Source organism: Coregonus clupeaformis, chromosome 24, assembly GCF_020615455.1.
Source record: "Coregonus clupeaformis isolate EN_2021a chromosome 24, ASM2061545v1, whole genome shotgun sequence".
Lineage (NCBI taxonomy): Eukaryota > Metazoa > Chordata > Actinopteri > Salmoniformes > Salmonidae > Coregonus > Coregonus clupeaformis.
The window spans coordinates 11,984,545-12,003,775 of NC_059215.1; the positions used below are offsets into that span (position 1 = coordinate 11,984,545).

The following is a 19,231-nucleotide window of genomic DNA, read 5'->3' on the forward strand; positions in this document are numbered from 1 at the left end:
CTGGGATTGGCTAATGAGGTATGATGTAATTAAGAGGGAGGGATCAGGGGGCGTGGGGTGGTGGTGGTCCCACTTTTATGATTAACATTAAAGGGCTGCAGGGAGACAGGGGTGAGTGGAGCTGGGGCAGTAAGGGCATGAGAGTAGGGGGATCTGGGGGACCAGGGGAACCACCCGGGCATGATGCGCTGGTTAGTTCACAGACTACGTGGTGTTGTTAGTGCAGGCACCCCTGCCCCTAGCACCCATTGGCCCTATAGATCCAAGCAGCTGCAGGACCAGATATCTCTCCTCTGTTTTCCTTCTCCCTCTGTCTGTCACTACCTGCAGCACTGAAAGAGCTCTTTGTCCCCCCGTCTGTCGCTCTTACCTGCCCCTCGTTTATCAAGCCTGCCCGATGACACGTTTCTAGAAAGGCTTCCATTCTTTGTTTCACTCTTAGCGCTTTAATTTTTATGCTGAGTTGGAACTAAGGACAGACATCTTTGTTGAAAATGTCTTTCAATAGAAATACAAAGTGTATTAGTGTTTGTTTAGCCCCTTGATTGAATCTGGTTTTAGTAGGGGTCTGGTAAATGAGGGAGACGCCTCTGTATGGCTGCCCTCGTCCTAGAAGACCTGTAAATGAAGTATCAATATACACACACTGACATCTGAGCTTGGTCTCTAAACTGCTATTAGAACAATCCAGAAAAATGAAGGCATAATTATTATTTGTATTCATATCACACAGTGGCTGTCATTGTACACTTCAACACACACACACACACACACACACACACACACACACACACACACACACACACACACACACACACACACACACACACACACACACACACACACACACACACACACACACACCTGTATTATATAGCCAGTCGCTGCTGTTCTACTCATTGTGGGAACAGCAGCTATCCTCCCAGCCCCCAGCTCCTGCCCTTGACCTCGGCCACCCCACTAGGGAGGATAGGGGGGGACTATTGGCTGAAGCATCTTTGGCACTGGACCATATCCATATGGACCATTTCCCCAGACCCACCAGGATCCCTCAGCCTCCCCCAGACCCCAGGCCCACCAGGATCCCTCAGCCTCCACCAGACCCCAGACCCACCAGGATCCCTCAGCCTCCACCAGACCCACCAGGATCCCTCAGCCTCCCCCAGACCCCAGACCCACCAGGATCCCTCAGCCTCCCCCAGACCCCAGGCCCACCAGGATCCCTCAGCCTCCCCAGACCCCAGGATCCCTCAGCCTCCACCAGACCCACCAGGATCCCTCAGCCTCCCCCAGACCCCAGACCCACCAGGATCCCTCAGCCTCCCCCAGACCCACCAGGATCCCTCAGCCTCCCCCAGACCCCAGGCCCACCAGGATCCCTCAGCCTCCCCCAGACCCCAGGATCCCTCAGCCTCCCCCAGACCCCCCAGGTTCCCTCAGCCTCCCCCCAGACCCCAGACCCACCAGGCTCCCTCAGCCTCCCCCAGACTCCAGGCCCACCAGGATCCCTCAGTCTCCCCCAGACCCCAAGTATTCAGACCCTTTACTCAGTACTTTGTTGAAGCACCTTTGGCAGCGAGTACAGCCTCGAGTCTTCTTGGGTATGACGCTACAAGCTTGGCACACCTGTATTTGGGAAGTTTCTCCCATTCTTCTCTGCAGATCCTCTCAAGCTCTGTAAGGTTGGCTGGGTGTTGCTGCACAGCTATTTTCATGTCTCCAGAGATGTTCAATCGGGATCAAGTCCGGGCTCTGGCTGGGCCACTCAAGGACATTCAGAGACTTGTCCCGAAGCCACTCCTGCATTGTCTTGGCTGTGTGCTTAGGGTCGTTGTCCTGTTGGAAGGTGAACCTTCGCCCCAGTCTGAGGTCCTGAGCACTCTGCAGCAAGTTTTCATCAAGGATCTCTCTGTACTTTGCTCCGTTCATCTTTGCCTCGATCCTGACTAGTCTCCCGGTCCCTGCCGCTGAAAAACATCCCCACAGCATGATGCTGCCACCACCTCTCTACCACGCCGGCACTACATTTACATTTTAGTAATTTAGCAGCCGCTCTTATCCAGAGCGACTTACAGTTAGTGAGTGCATACATTTTAATTTTTGTAAATTTTCTTTCATACTGGCACCCCGTGGGAAACGAACCCACAACCCTGGCGTTGCAAGCTCCATGCTCTACCAACTGAGCTACACTAAAAGTCAGTTTATGGAGGTTTACAACGCAAAGCGCCCAGCTCCCATGATGAGGATTTAATTAAGATTGTGTATTCTAAAAAAGTGGGCTTTTTTTCAGTGGTTGAGCAATAATGTTAGATGGCGGTGAGCGTTGACTGCATGCTGCATTTTTTGTTTCATGACATTCCCTCAATCTCTTTCTAATTGGAAGCAGCCCTGGATGGGGATCATAACATTGAGCTCTTTGTTATATTTATGTGGCCTGCAGTATGGCCTGCAGAGTTAAAGTTGCCCTTACTTATTGTATTTTGTGGGGGGTATTGAAAATCATACCTTCGGTATTTCAAAATACCCCAGTATACCGCCCAAGCCTACTATCTACCTCCTCCCTGTCTACTGACCTCTGCTTCAGTTTTTAATTAATGCACTTAGCTAACTATTGTTAAGTTAAGCCTGATAGAATGACAAGTTACGTTTGTTTGGTAGCTGATTAGTTTTTCTTCCTGAGGACAGCAATAATAGTTTGAGCATGGCATATCTCAAATCATGGCATATCTTATGTCATTTGTTGAGCATTAACACTCTCCCTCTCTTGCTTCCTCCTTCCCCCTCCCTCCATCTAGTCCTGCTCTAACGTGGAGTGCTGGACGCTGCAGTGTGACGTGGGTCTTCTGGAGAAGGGGACCAGCGCCATCCTCAAAGTGCGCGCCCGCATCTGGGCTGAGACCTTCATCGAGGTATGTGTGGACTGGAGTAGTCAAACACTCTGCATAGTCAAACACACATCACTTTTCTGAGTTGCTGGGCCGAAGAAAACTATAGAGATGAATATGGCACACATAATTACTCCACAACACACCTTTAAAGTGGAACTGACGTTTTAGCAACATAAAATCTGTTCACAAACACCCCCAGGAAGAATATGACGCCTTTAAAAAATATATATTCTGAGAAGGGAGCACTTACGTCTGGTAATTTTCACGTTTTCATACTTTCATAGAATGTTTGGGAATGACATAGAGTAAGGCATTTGTGAAACAATTAATAGATATTGCAGTAAATAAAACCTAATAAAAACGTGTCAGTCTTGTCCAGGGCTGGGTTCAGTACGTTTTTATATTCTGGAACGTTCAATTGAATGGAAACGGTGCTGTACTGAACGACCAGTTGAAAAACGGGGAGGTTGTGGGTTGGGAAATGCTGTCAGCATGGCCACTGCTCTTTAAATACGTCACTCATTGCTTCAAGCCACACCCACCAAACGGAAGCAAACATACCTTAGTCTGTTCAAGAACGTACAATAACGTTTTTGGGAAACGTGTCGTTCAGTATAAACCGTTCCGCAACGTAGCAAACGTTCAAGCGAACTGAACGCACCTCAGGACCGGACTACACAGATTACACCGAAAAAAATATGGGAGGAAAAAGTCGGCCACTCACTGACTCGTCCAATGACATGATATACTCCCAGCAGCTAGCTAGCTAACACTAGGCTGGCTCCATGTTTTCAGCTTGCTAAATAAACAGCTACATAAATAGATAAGCTAGCCTATTAGCCACGCTATGACTTACTTGTGGTCATTGCCCTATATAGTTTGATTGTATTGACATTCCCAGCCTTAGTTACATTTGTGCATTTTTGTCCAAAATATTGAGTCATTGAAACTGATACAGTGCCTTGCAAAAGTATTCATCCCCCTTGCCGTTTTTCTTATTTTGTTGCATTACAACCTGTAATTTAAATGGATTTTTATTTGAATTTCATGTAATGGACATACACAAAATAGTCAGAATTGGTGAAGTGGAATGAAAAAAATTCTAAACCATGAATAACGGAAAAGTGGTGCGTGTATATGTATTCACCCCCTTTGCTATGAAATCCCTAAATAAGATCTGGTGCAACCAATTACCTTCAGAAGTCACATAATTAGTTTAAAAAAGTCCACATGTGTGCAATCTAAGTGTCACATGATCTCCGTATATATACACCTATTCTGAAAGGCCCCAGAGTCCGCAACACCACTAAGCAAGGGGCACCACCAAGCAAGTGGCACCATGAAGACCAAGGAGCTCTCCAAACAGGTCAGGTACAAAGTTGTGGAGAAGTACAGATCAGGGTTGGGTTATAAAGACATATCAGAAACTTTGAACATCCCACGGATCACCATTAAATCCATTATTAAAAAATTGAAAGAATATGGCACCACAACAAACCTGCCAAGAGAGGGCCGCCCACCAAAACTCACGGACCAGGCAAGGAGGGCATTAATCAGAGAGGCAACAAAGAGACCAAAGATAACCCTGAAGGAGCTGCAAAGCTCCACAGCGGTGATTGGAGTATCTGTCCATAGGACCACTTTAAGCCATACACTCCACAGAGCTGGGCTTTACGGAAGAGTGGCCAGAAAAAAGCCATTGCTTAAAGAAAAAAATAAGCAAATACATTTGGTGTTCGCCAAAAGGCATGTGGGAGACTCCCCAAACATATGGAAGAAGGTACTCTGGTCAGATGAGACTAAAATTTAGCTTTTTGGCCATCAAAGAAAATGTTATGTCTGGCGCAAACCCAACATCTCTCATCCCCCCCGAGAACACCATCCCCACAGTGAAGCATGGTGGTGGCAGCATTATGCTGTGGTGATGTTTTTCATCGGCAGGGACTGGGAAACTGGTCAGAAATGAAGGAATGATGGATGGTGCTAAATACAGGGAAATTCTTGAGAGAAACCTGTTTCAGTCTTCCAGAGATTTGAGACTGGGACGGAGGTTCACCTTCCAGCAGGACAATGACCTTAAGCATACTGCTAAAGCAACACTCAAGTGGTTTAAGGGGAAACATTTAAATGTCTTGGAATGGCCTACTCAAAGCCCAGACCTCAATCCAATTGAGAATCTGTGGTATGACTTACAGATTGCTGTACACCAGCGGAACCCATCCAACCTGAAGGAGCTGGAGCAGTTTTGCCTTGAAGAATGGGCAAAAATGCTATGTGGCTAAATGTGGCTAGATGTGCCAAGCTTATAGAGACATACCCCAAGATACTTGCAGCTGTAATTGCTGGAAAAGGTGGCTCTACAAAGTATTGACTTTGGGATGGTGAATAGTTATGCACGCTTAAGTTTTCAGTTTTTTTGTCTTATTTCTTGTTTGTTTCACAATAGAAAAATATTTTGCATCTTCAAAGTGGTAGACATGTTGTGTAAATCAAATGATACAAACCCCCCCAAAAACTATTTTAATTCCAGGTTGTAAGGCAACAAAATAGGAACACTGCCAAGGGGGGGAATACTTTTGCAAGCCCCAGTGTATCCTGAAGGGCTGAAGGGCTTTACCAGGCCAGCTGTGATATACAACCTGATAGCAATATTTGTTCTACTACCAAGAAATGTATTGGTGAATTAGCTATATTAATCATGCACTGAACTGCATCCATCTATTCTGCCAATAATTACTTACTCTACATCATGACATTTTTTGTCAAATATAATCTATTTTTAAAACCTCTTATGAAGTTGGTTTTGTAGCTTCAACTGGGAGTTTGATATTTGTGACTAATATTATGATTGTCGGTTTGTTTCATATCTGCAAAGTAGTTAAAATGCTGTCAGTTCCACTTTAATTAGGTGATTGAAGAGTCAGGTTCAGATGCGGAGATGAAAGCAACCACCAGAACTACTGGTCTTCCCTCATCTCAAACTCACTACACATCTAGACACGTTTCTACCAGATGACAATGGCACTGACTGCATGAGACGGACTGTCTGTCTGTGTGTTCTGTCTGTAGGCCTATCAGTCTATTCACATTGCTGTCTGTGTATTTTCTCATGTCAAGGTTTGGCTGAGTATAAGCAGAAATATTCCTTTAAGCAGCTATACAAAGAAAACACCAAGACTTAAAACCTCAAATTAGAGTCTGTAAAATATGAATGACCAGTCAGACTCACACACGTGATTTGTATTGACTAGATGTCCGTATTACAGCTACCTCAGAGCTAAACTCTGCCAGTGCACAGACTCAGATATTTGGTGCAAATAAACAGAAAAAAATATAATTCAATTATAATTTAAATTGTTCTGTGAGTGTATTGTGTGTGTGTTGGTCTATAGTGTATTAGGTATAGCAGAGCTGGAGGGTATCTGTCCACAGAAGCCATTGTGAGAAAGACCTTACACCAAGGCTTATGTGTGAGTGCATTGGAAATTCATTAGCTGACGGTCACGCCTTCTCATAGGATTGGAACGTCAGAGGGGTTTTGTGAGAAAGAGAACCAGCCGGTCTGATGAGGTTCATCAATTTCTGTAGCACATTATTGCCTCCTACTGGACACAAGACGAACAGCACCCATCACTAGTCCACACATGGCTATCACCCATACAAGTTGCAGTTTGCTTTTCCAGTACTCCTACACAAATTATTTGAAGAATCACAATGGATATCCAATCTGATCCTGTTGTTTTATTTCCGTTCTCAGAGGGCATACAAGGGGTACGTGCTGGAGTGCCTGGCAATGTTCAGCGTGGTCAAGATGCCATATGCCATCTTGCCCAAGGAGGTACCTAGTGGATTTAAAAAGGTAGCTGTATGTGCAGTGCGCCCATGTTAACAAACTGCTCTATTTTATATTGTATTGTTGGTCTTCCATTACCATACAGTCAGTGGTTGAATTGTGATTTTGGATGTGTACAATGACTGGGCATGCATGTTTCTCTGCCTGTGAGGCACTTCCAATTTGAAAGTGCCTTGTGAGGAATATTATTTTCTCGCATATAATGTAACGAGCTGAACAATTGAATAGGTAAACTATTTTACTATGGGGTTGTCTGATTTTGCTGTTGCTTGCTCGTGTTGGTAAAACAGTCATTAGATAATTCATTATATAATTTGAAATTCGCATAACCAAAGTTACAGGGTCTCAGCTCCGCTTGGCTCTCATTTGGATCATAGGTGTCGGGACTCGGTGGGACCCGGCCTAATTTAACCCCTGCATATAGTATGCCCATGTTTCATTCATCACTCAGCTATTGTTGGGAAAATGCAGGAAGCCTGGAATCGAGGCTATTATAAGTGGAGGTCATGACTAAATGTGTTCCCCCTCTTCAGGTGGTGACCCCGGTGGTGTGGAACAAGCCAGACAGCCAATACTCTGCCCCCCTGTGGATCATCATTCTGGCCATACTGGCTGGGCTTCTGCTGCTGGCACTGCTCATCTACGTCCTGTACAAAGTGAGTGGTCAGGATAGCGTTGATGTTAACGTCCGGCAGAGTGGGCGATTCCCATCTCTTAAGAACTTCCCATATTTGCCTTTAGAACTTTATTAGTCTCGGGCCAAAACTCTTAGCTCTGCCTTCTGTAGGCCTACATGTAAGTCTGGCTGGAGAGACTAGATCCTCATTGACATATGAAGATTTGAGATGATGTTGTAAATATGATATTATATTCAGTTCTAACTTTTATAATGTCTGCTTTCCTCTTCCTAGCTTGGCTTCTTCAAAAGGTCGCTACCCTATCGCATGGCTATGGAGAAGGCCCAACTCAAGCCCCAGGCTGCATCTGAGGCCTAAACACCACATAGAAAGGATTTAAAACAAACTATTTTGTTGTCGAATAACCAAAGAAACCTAGAAACCCACATGATTGCAACGGAGAAATGTGCTTAATTTAAATGTCCAGAGAGGATTAGACTGCAGTTGAAGTCAGGAGGAGGTAGAAAGACCACTGTACTGCACTAGAGGAAGAAAAACCCAAAGAACTCCAAACCAAATGAATGTTTTTAATTTAATATATGTTTATGTTTGTCGTCGTCGGGTTGGGGTTGATCACCAAGCTGAACTTCAGTGTCACAGTCAGACAAACTGGCTTTAGACTTACTGATCCTATTTGAGTTGAAGTCCAAGACTAGTGACTACAGAAGAAGAAGAGGAGCAGCCTATGGAATCCCTTGATTCGATCAAGGAAGATGCTTGGTTTCTCCCTGCACATCTTTTAAAACAGCTTTTTATTCCCTTGTGGATCCTTGTGAAAGAGAATATTGTTTTAATCTTTTTCAACTGCCTTCATTTTGGTGCTAAAAAAGTGTGCTCATTGCTTCAAAAAGGTATATTGTGGTGTTGAGTGGGACTGAATGCATCTCCCTTCCTTTTTGTAGCTATTCAAGAAATCTGATCTGATACTTTCCCAACCGAAGTTGGAAACATGCTTTCTGTTCAGGGCACCAGAGGAGCATGTTCACCAGAGGAGCACAGACAGTCTGTCTCATGTCTCCGTAATCGCTCTACACCTGAGCTGTTTACCTATCCACATTTCTACCAAATATGTTTTTACAGCCGATCTTATCTTTTGTTTAATGCTCCAGTAATGTTCGGCAGGTATAGACTCCTGTACTGCCAAAATAGCTTCTTCTGCCTCAGATTGGTGGACATGCAGTGCTTGGTCCAGTTGTTTTTCACTCAAAGGAAATCTACTGATGTCTAACAAGATGCCAAAAACAGACAGGATACTGACGGACTGATCTTCCTTTGAGTTTGACTTGAACCCTTACTGATCACTTTGTGTTGATCCTATATGTTTGTGTTCGTTGTGACAAATGAAAGCATTGCCTCAAAGCTGACTGGGACTTGACTGGATCAATCCACCATGGGCCTGTGAGATAGATAGAACTCTGGCTGGTGACTTGTAAACAAGTTTGTCCAGACTACATACATACAATCTGATTGGGTTGCTTGCAGGTCAGGGCTCACTCCGGTGAGTGTCAGGGAAACGGCCAAATATCGGCTAAAACGGCTAAACGTTTGACCTGGATCTTGTAGTGTTCTAGGAGCATCTTCGCTCTGGTTTATTTTATGATAAAGAGAACTGACTGAGTACCAGAAGCTCTCCCACCACGATGCTGCAGCTTCACCCATGGACTGAATATGTGGGGCTCATTTATTTGTCATGTAAATAGGTTTTGTGTGTGTTGGACTCCATGTGTCTTCATGTGTCAATGTTCCTGTCTGTGTATGTTTTTTTGTGTGAATCAGAGAGATATCTTTCCCATTGCTAACTAAGTCCTCTCCTTTCTCTCTTGCATCACTAGGGAAGGGTAGACTTGTCCAGCAGTAATGCTGATCATCGCATCACTTCAATCTGTACTCAGGATGGGTTGAGACTGCCCAATAGTGTTTAGGACAGCTAGGACCAGAGTAGCTATTCATTTAGGGCCCGATTCAGACTTGAGATAAGTAGACTTAACATGGATTTAAGTCAACATTTTTTAAAACTTAAGTCCATGTTAAGTTAACTTATCTCAAGTCTGAATCAGGCCCTTAATGCAGTAGAGAGACTGCAATGAAAATGCACATGCATACATACATGTACAGTAAAATCAGTTTGTGCCTCTTGTAAAGGGATAGCATCTGGGCATTGGGAACTAAACAAATTGTTTGTAAGTGCAATATTATTATTCACTCTGGTTGATATTGGTTTTAGTTTTTGCCGTATTTTTTAAATTTTTTTGTTCATTTTCTTCCAGAGGTGTTGTGTTACACCTGGTGTATCTAACATCTGGTGATGAGTGTGTGATAAAAATCATACAAAGTTTGTTCCCTGTGGTCGGATGGGATATTGTCTAAAACAATTGGTTTGTTTTTTTCCTCCTAGATTTTTCCACTGCACATATTGACCAATTGTATATTTTGCTCCACTGCTATAACTAGGCAATGTTTAGTATCACTATTTCAGATATCAGTGGTAAAGAACCTCTGAGTTGAACTTGAGTGGGCATGTGTGATAATGTATGTTCAGTTCAATTGTATCACCTATCCAAACGCAGCCATAGTTTTACACATTTTCACTGTTTCTTTTGAATGCCCTTTAGCTCATATTGGTGATTTAATCCACAAGCTTTATCAACATTCAGTGGATTCATTTGACATGTATCATATTATTTTGAACAGTATTTGGATATTGTTTTGAACAGTATATGTATGATCGTGGTGTCCAGACTGAAAATGTCAACCTAGTATTATTTATATTGAAAGAGGATGTTTTAAACAGAATCCTCTGTGGTTACAGCAGGAGACTACACTGGGTTTATCCTTGTTTTCTCAATGCTTTCTAGGCCCCATTTAATAAATCTCCTTTTTACAAAGTTGTAAATATATTTCTGCCGAGAATATTTTTTAGATCCAATTGAAGAAAAACATTTGTGAAATTTACTCTCCCCATATTGGGGAGACTTTTTGGGAAGATGATTTTGTCTCTTATTATACGGTTTGCATTTCAAATAAAATGTTTAATTTTTACAAATCCTGATGACATGCTTTGATTGAATACACAGTTCTGAAAATAATTTATTTAGAAAAAATAAACTTGCACATGACATGAAATGTTTTACACATTTGTGTATGCTGTCTGGAATCAACTGATTGCTCAACAACTTATTGTACATGATAGTTGTATTACAAAGTGGAGAAGGCCAAAACAAACTAAAACACCATAACTAGGAGCTATAACATAGACCTATTGTATGTGCTTATATGGCACTCACTTGTAAAAGTGAGAGGCCTCCTGTAGGGCCTACTGTAGCTCAGTTGGTAGAGCATGGCGCTTGCAACGCCAGGGTTGTGGGTTCGATTCCCACGGGGGGCCAGTATGAAAAATGTATGCACTCACTAACTGTAAGTCGCTCTGGATAAGAGCGTTTTCTAAATGACTAAAATTAAAAAATTTAAAACCATAAGCTTATCTTACAAATATTATACTATACAAATTATTATATAAATAACAGCTAATGCCAAATGTATGTACTTCTTCCTCAGGTTGTAGCGCCACACAGTCCTATCAGTAACAGTGGTCGGTGAGGACAAACAACTTATCTGGTAAGACACTAGAGGTCACTAGATACTGCCAGTCAGATCCCTCCTCAGGTCCTTGTACTATTGATTAGTAGTCCAACAAGCTGCTTCTCCTCAATGCTCTCTGTGTGATACTGAACATCCCCACAGTCCTCCATTCTTGACACCAGACATGTACATGAGACTATAGAAGAGCTTGCATGTAGATTAGTATGACCATGGAGGTGTGTATTCCCCTGCCAACCTCTGATTCACAGGCTGTAATAAAACACAGTCCTTATACAGTTGAAGTCGGAAGTTTACATACACTTAGGTTGGAGTAATTAAAACTAGTTTTTCAACCACTCCCCACATTTCTTGTTAACAAACTATAGTTTTGGCAAGTCGGTTAGGCCATCTACTTTGTGCATGACACAAGTACTTTTTCCAACAATTGTTTACAGACAGATTATTTCACTTATAATTCACTGTATCACAATTCCAGTGGGTCAGAAGTTTACATACACTAAGTTGACTGTGCCTTTAAACAGCTTGGAAAATTCCAGAAAATGATGTCATGGCTTTAGAAGCTTCTGATAGGCTAATTGACATAATTTGAGTCAATTGGAGGTGTACCTGTGGATGTATTTTAAGGCCTACCTTCAGACTCAGTGCCTCTTTGCTTGACATCATGGGAAAATCTAAAGAAATCAGCCAAGACCTCAGAATAAAAATTGTAGACCTCCACAAGTCTGGTTCATCCTTGGGAGCAATTTCCAAATGCCTGAAGGTACCACGTTCATCTGTACAAACAATAGTATGCAAGTATAAACACCATGGGACCATGCAGCCGTCATACCGCTCAGGAAGGAGACGCGTTCTGTCTCCTAGAGACGAACGTACTTTGGTGCGAAAAGTGCAAATCAATCCCAGAACAACAGCAAAGGACCTTGTGAAGATGCTGGAGGAAACAGGTGCAAAAGTATCTATATCCACAGTAAAACGAGTCCTATATTGACATAACCTGAAAGGCCGCTCAGCAAGGAAGAAGCCACTGCTCCAAAACCGCCATAAAAAAGCCAGACTACGGTTTGCAACTGCACATTGGGACAAAGATCGTACTTTTTGGAGAAATGTCCTCTGGTCTGATGAAACAAAAATAGAACTGTTTGGCCATAATGACCATCGTTATGTTTGGAGGAAAAAGGGGATTGCTTGAAAGCTGAAGAACACCATCCCAACCGTGAAGCACGGGGGTGGCAGCATCATGCTGTGGGGGTGCTTTGCTGCAGGAGGGACTGGTGCACTTCACAAAATAGATGGCATCATGAGGAAGGAAAATTATGTGGATATATTGAAGCAAGATCTCAAGACATCAGTCAGGAAGTTAAAGCTTGTTTGCAAATGGGTCTTCCAAATGGACAATGACCCCAAGCATACTTCCAAAGTTGTGGAAAAATGGCTTAAGGACGACAAAGCCCTGACCTCAATCCTATAGAAAATTTGTGGGCAGAACTGAAAAAGCGTGTGCGAGCAAGGAGGCCTACAAACCTGACTCAGTTAAAGGCAATGCTACCAAATAATAATTTAGTTTATGTAAACTTCTGACCCACTGGGAATGTGATGAAAGAAAAAAAAGCTTAAATAAATAATTCTCTCTACTATTATTATGAAATTTCACATTCTTAAAATAAAGTGGTGATCCTAACTGACCTAAGACAGGGAATTTTGACTAGGATTAAATGTCAGGAATTGTGAAAACTGAGTTTAAATGTATTTGGCTAAGGTGTATGTAAACTTCCGACATCAACTGTATACTGGTCTGGTTCAGCCCTCAGCGCTCCATTCCTCTGGACAGTTGTGTCAGTTTGCGCTGGTTGTCAATCACTTCAAAGTTCTGAACATAGTGGCGGATGTTGCTAGGATTCCGGAGAGGGAGGGATTGCTCGGAATCTGGACAAGAGACAGAGGGAGATATGTGTTAAAAAAATTAAAATTGAAGCGCTGCAGTTACTTAATATCATTTGAAGTTCTCAGAATGGAAAATTAGTGTTGATTTTTGTAGATAAGGCATAGCTTACATGTGGACACCCGAATGGAAGGCGCCTCCAGAAACATTCTGTCTGCGAGTCCCTTCTGAGGTGATGAAGGCACTGTAGGACAAAGAACCATAGAGAGTGAACACCATGCCACAACATTGTCCTTCCTATCCCGTCCTTTTCTACAATTTTGTTTTCTTTTGTTTTCTTACCGTAAGGCGTGCTTCTGCACCCTCTAACTATCTTCACTGTCTTAGCAATCAAGCGCTGCAACGGTGAAAAGAAAAGGTAGCTTATACAGGCAATAGTTTACAGACACAAAGAGAAGACATAACTTAGGTAAGGGCTGATTGATGGTAATCTACAGCACATCTACAGGATGTGAAAATGTGATAGTTAGGCTAGACAACTCACCATTTTCTCAAAATTGACCAGTTTGTCTGTGTAGTTCTTGTTTCCCTCATGGATGAATGTCATGTCTAGAGGTAGGTACAGTTGGTGAACAGAACAACATACTGGTTCAGTATAGGGTCATGTAGAATTAACTCAGATATTGAATGTTACGTTTGTCACAAGGCTAAGAAAGCATTATTACCTTTGAGTAGCAGGGGCATGAAGGGGATGTAGGGAGGACTGAGCTTTGCCACAGCCAGTCTGTACGCTCTGTGGTTACGTGACGGATCCTGACACATTAACAGAAATAAAAACAATTCTCCATTAGCTATAGATTAAGATCACTTTATTGGTCAACTGCACACAAGGTCCAACTGAAATTAGCTTTTAACCCAACCCCTCCGAAAGACACACATTTTTGGGGGGGAAGAGGTGCGGGGGGCTGCCACACAGGTTGCTGGCTCGCCTCTCTAACCGCTAGGCTACCTGCCGCCCCTACTTATATATAGGTTGACATTTATTGGGGTAAATCTTGTCCTGGAGCGATTTCCACTAGATGGGCCAGCTGCAAAGTCAAAATTGGCTATACACTGAGTATACCAAATATTAAGAACACCTGCTCTTTCCATGACAGACTGATCAGGTGAAAGCCATGATCCCTTATTGATGTCACTTGTTAAATCCACTTCAATCAGTGTAGATGAAGGGGAGGAGACCAGTTAAAGAAGGATTTCTAAGCCTTGAAACAATTGAGACATGGATTGTGTATGTGTACCATTCAGAGGGTGAATGGGCAAGACAAAAATATTGAAGTGCCTTTGAAAAGGTTATGGTAGTAGGTGCCAGGCGCACCGGTTTGTGTCAAGAACTTCAACGCTGCTGGGTTTTTCACGCTCAACAGTTTCCTGTGTGTATCAAGTCTGGTCCACCACCCAAAGGACACCCAGCCAACTTGACACAACTGTGGGAAGCATTGGTGTCAACATGGGCCAGCATCCATGTTCCCTCTAAGCTGCGCGCAGAATAAATATCAGCCCGTGCAGAGAAGCATGAGATTTAACTTCACTCAACTTTCTAGAGTTTTCCCCGTTAGTTAACACTATCAACGTTTCCCTTCACTGTGGGAATTGTGATCGAATCAACACAATATTAGCCACTTTCAATGTAACATACCAAAACAAAACAAACTATGCAAGAGATTTTGTTGTAGGCAGAATGCGTTTTTTTTTCTCCCCTTTTTCTCCCTAATTTCGTAATATCCAATTGGTAGTTACGGTCTTGTCCCATCGCTGCAACTCCACTATGGACTCGGGAGAGGCGAAGGTCGAGAGCCATGCATCCTCCAAAACACGTCCCTGCCAAGCCGCACTGCTTCTTGACAAACTGCTCACTTAACCCAGAAGCCAGCCGCACCAATGTGTCGGAGGAAACACCGCCCGGCCCGCCACAAGGAGTCGCTAGAGCTCGATGGGACAAGGAAATCCCGGCCGGCCAAACCCTCCCCTAACCCGGACCACGCTGGGCCAATTGTGTGCCGCCTAATGGGTGTGACACAGCCTGGGATCGAACCTGGGTCTGTAGTGCCGCCTCAAGCACTGCGATGCAGTGCCTTAGACCGCTGCGCCATTCGGGAGGCCCTGGAGTAGGATTCTATTGCATTGACAGGCATGACTCAGGCCCGTACTCTACACAGACCGGTGCGTCATAACCAATCAGAGCTGCAGTAGGCCTATATGCAAATAGACCATTGTCGTATATATGGATCTGTGCCATTCACTTTGAACTGGACTGTTTTTACAGCATGAGTGGTCGTAAATAGATGTGCTTGTTTTGAGATCAAAGCGAGAGCTACATGTTCATATCCTTTGCTTGTTAGTGAGTTATTAGCCCAGTTATAGATCATTTGTAGTCAGCAATGGGGGAGTGATTGCTTCCTAGATGAGCACAAAATGTGTGCATTTCTAGACATCTTTTTAGACAACTCTTCGCTTTTTTGTCTTAATTTAAGGTTAGGGTTAGGCGTAAGGTTAGCAGTGTGGTTAAGGTTAGGGTTAGGTTTAAAATCAGATTTTATGGCTTTGTGGCTGTGCCAGATAGTGACTACTCTGCAGAGCTGCCTCCAGTACATGAGTCATCCCAATAAATGCCAACCTGCTAATTATATAGGAAATATATATATTGAAAACATGTTTACATATTACAATGGGAGGAAAACATGATTCATACACACAATGGAAATGAAGTGGAGGGATTTACAAGTGGCCTGTGATGTCACCCGTCATTATCAATGACATTTAATGGAACACTGTTATATAGCTAGCTTGTAAGTGCGCACACATTAACTCACTCACCATTAACCTCTCGTATGCACAATACACCCTTTTCGTCTTACTCGGCACTCTCTGTCAACAAAAACAACAACTGTTACAAGATCTCCTCTGAAATCCATTTCACATCTGTTATAATCAAATCAATTGTTATAAGCGATAATCAAAATGTAGGTCATTGTCCCCAGCAGACCTCACCTCCCAGGTCTTGTTAAGTCTCTGTACAGCACTGTTACTCAGACCAAACATCACCGCAAAGAACGAGTTTAGGTTCTTCTGTTCCTTCAACCTGAAATAGGAAACACAGTCAGTAACAGCTGTGGGCAGACTAAGCATGTGCATTACCTAAGTGATTATTTTATCACTTACTGGCAAAATATCTGATCTGATTGGTCAAAACACCAATGAATAGCAAAAGATCAGAATTGGGCTGCCTGTGTAAACGCAGCCTTGGCGCATCAGTGGCTACAGACAAGAGAGCATCTTCCTTTACCAATCTTTTATAAATCAGTTTAACTGGATATGAAAACATGATTTCTGCTGGTATGTTCAATTTTTTGTATAAAGTGTGTTATTGTACAACATTACCAATATACACTGAGTATACCAAACATTAGGAACACTTCTTAATATTAAGTTGCGCACCCCCCACAGGTTTGCTGGCCCATGTTGACTCCAATGCTTCCCACAGTTGTATCAAGTTGGCTGGATGTCCTTTGGGTGGTGGACCACTCTTGATACACACGGAAAACTGTTGAGTGTGAGAAACCCAGCAGTGTTGCAGTTCTTGACACAAACTGGTGCACCTGGCACCTACTAACATACCCTTTTCAAAGGCACTTCAATATTTTGTCTTGCCCATTCACCCTCTGAATGGCACATATACACAATCCATTTCTCAATTGTCTCAAGGCTTACAAATCCTTCTTTAACCTGTCTCCCCTTCATCTACAGTAATTGATGTGGATTTAAAGTGACATCAATAAGGGACCATAGCTTTCACCTGGATTTAGCTGTTCAGTCTATGTCATAAAAAGAACAGATGTTCTTAATGTTTTGTATACTCAGTGTAGTATACTGCTATATAGGGATAGTTACCCCTAAGATAACATAGTAATTAATCTACACTTTACAAGGTAAGCTGTGTTTTAATTTGAGTGCCACTCACACGACGGCCATCTTGATGAACTTCTTGAGCAGCATGGCTCTCTTGACCAGGTCAGTACACAGACACACCTCCGTCACCACCCAGTACTGCACCTCGTTGAAGCGATGCACGAAACGCTCCAGGTTAGCTGTGGTGGCGCCCGGGAATTTATGTCGCCCAAATATATAGTAGACTAATTCCACCTGATGGGAGAGAGACATATTCACTTACCATCCACATGTACTGTAGCAGACTAAACACACATCAAAAGCTATTTTGTATGGACCCAAAAACGGTATATGAAGCAAACATCCAATGGACTAAGGGCTCGATTCAATCCGTAGCGCTGAAGAGCTGCGCTACAGCGCAATAGAAATTTAAACGCAAGAGTGCATTCACGGTAAACACTGTATATGTTGGCTCAATTGGAAATTACCTTCACATTTAAATCGTGCTATAGTGCTGAACTTCAGCGATACGGATTGAATCGAGCTCTAAACCTTCAATTTTGTATAACATTTGAACCTGACTTGAATTTGGTTTCCTTGTCAAATAGCCCACTGTGCACAGACGTCAATTCAGCATCTATTTCATGTTGGTTCAACGTAATTTACATTTACATTTTACATTTTAGTCATTTAGCAGACGCTCTTATCCAGAGCGACTTACAGTTAGTGAGTGCATACATTTTTTCATACTCCGTACCACTTCAAACATTCAACCTCCATTGAAATGATGTGCAAACAACGTCGATTCAACCAGTGTGTGCCAAGTGGGAAGCGTATTGACCTCAATGGGACAACCTGGTTAAATCAACGTTACATAAAGAAGCATGTGTGTCAGATGAAACACGTGGCTGATACATCAGTTGAGGAGACGATCTGATGGTTGACATGATGCTGCAGTAGCAGTTATCAGATTGAAGATGTCAGAGAAAGGATTCCTTATGGTCAAGATCAGGACCAAGGATGCATGTTAGCACTGAGACAGCTCCCATCTGAGTCACCTTACCCTGTTGCATTAGCTACCTACCACAGTGCATACCCACATGTGAGATAGATGTCATGCCCTTATAGACCTAACATGTATTTATCCAGGGAAACAGAGCATACTGTTGATACTCAGTATTTAAAGCTGGGTATATAATGTACCCACACAAGCGCCCATTGCAAACATATGCAACAGTTTCTCCACTTTTAACTTTTGTCCTGCTGGTCCCAAATCCATAACTTCCACTCCACAATATTGGCACAGCTCTGGCCTCACCTTTCCTTCCTTACCTCGTGCATGGCGGTGAACAGTTCCCAGTCGTAGTTGGTGAGCTGGCTGGCGATGTCCTTTGAACACATCTGCTCCAAAGTGTCCATGGTGCTCTGATCAGGACCCTGCTGCTCCTTCAGGGGCGTCTGTGAAGGTGCCAGAAAACAACCATCCATGACATCATGATACTGGACCTTAGGGGGGGGCATTCACACAAACATCTACAGTATGCTATGATGACTGTCTCTGTATGTTCTTGTCTGATTCACCATGTAGTGTAGTTCTTAAAATATAGGTAACTTGTAGATACAGTATGTTAATCTACGCACACATGATAGACTATAGATGCATTATCTAGACTATAGTCGATAAACCATTTCACCATGGAGTGCACACCGTTGTATAGTATTGGCTATGTTATCTTATATTGATAAGCAGTGGTGAGCTACTGATCTCTGACTGTGTGAAACAGCAGACAGTAATGGTTAAGTAGGTGAAGACTCACCAGTTGTTCCACCTGGCTGGCAGTGCAGAGGAACAGTCTCTCATTCAGCCCCAGGGAGGTGTAGACTGCTGTGGTATCCAGCTTCAGCTGAGTCCTGTCTATGATACAGCAAACACAAACCCTTTAACACACAACAGCTCACAGACACACCCCAACATAACATCAACACTCACTGAGAGCTACACTCTTTCAATACAATTTACCCTAATATTACATTTACATATTACAAAAACTTTAACATGTACATATAGAAAATCGTAACGTTATGAATATAACTGCTCTTGCTTGAAGGAGGGAGTGCTGTACCAAGTGTATTAACTGGTAGGGAACTAAAATCAAATGTATGCTTGATCTGAAAATGTGGTCGGAGCTTCGTATGACACAATTGCCAAGCCCCCGTAGGCATGCAGAGACCAAATCAAGCTCCGTACCACATCGCGGTGCACCTCTCGAATGTTGTAACAATGCGGAGGGCTCTGTATAGCTCCACATTGACATGATTGGTTGACGGTAGGTGAGGGCGGGAGGTCCTGTATAAACGCAAACTCAAATCCTTGACAACTTCCTTCACA

At 43.1% G+C, this 19,231-nt stretch overlaps 2 protein-coding genes across 2 annotated transcripts in view; one reads left to right on the forward strand and one right to left on the reverse strand.

Annotated features, from left to right (window-relative positions):
• The window catches only part of LOC121538016 (integrin alpha-5-like), a 64,264-nt gene extending 53,457 nt beyond the window's left edge, over window positions 1–10,807 (forward strand). Inside the window, exons 27-30 of the mRNA XM_041845748.2 lie at window positions 2,796–2,909; window positions 6,646–6,747; window positions 7,275–7,397; window positions 7,653–10,807. Of these exons, the coding sequence (XP_041701682.1) occupies window positions 2,796–2,909; window positions 6,646–6,747; window positions 7,275–7,397; window positions 7,653–7,736 (423 nt within the window). The 3' untranslated portion in view covers window positions 7,737–10,807. The remainder of the gene's footprint in view (window positions 1–2,795; window positions 2,910–6,645; window positions 6,748–7,274; window positions 7,398–7,652) is intronic.
• Window positions 10,808–12,738: 1,931 nt separating this feature from the next.
• Window positions 12,739–19,231, reverse strand: part of LOC121537424 (rap guanine nucleotide exchange factor 3-like) — a 47,510-nt gene continuing 41,017 nt past the window's right edge. The window contains exons 18-27 of the mRNA XM_041845060.1: window positions 18,660–18,757; window positions 18,175–18,300; window positions 16,916–17,097; window positions 15,946–16,036; window positions 15,772–15,822; window positions 13,623–13,710; window positions 13,442–13,506; window positions 13,240–13,294; window positions 13,070–13,141; window positions 12,739–12,941 (exon numbers count right to left, since the gene is read on the reverse strand). Of these exons, the coding sequence (XP_041700994.1) occupies window positions 12,823–12,941; window positions 13,070–13,141; window positions 13,240–13,294; window positions 13,442–13,506; window positions 13,623–13,710; window positions 15,772–15,822; window positions 15,946–16,036; window positions 16,916–17,097; window positions 18,175–18,300; window positions 18,660–18,757 (947 nt within the window). The 3' untranslated portion in view covers window positions 12,739–12,822. The remainder of the gene's footprint in view (window positions 12,942–13,069; window positions 13,142–13,239; window positions 13,295–13,441; window positions 13,507–13,622; window positions 13,711–15,771; window positions 15,823–15,945; window positions 16,037–16,915; window positions 17,098–18,174; window positions 18,301–18,659; window positions 18,758–19,231) is intronic.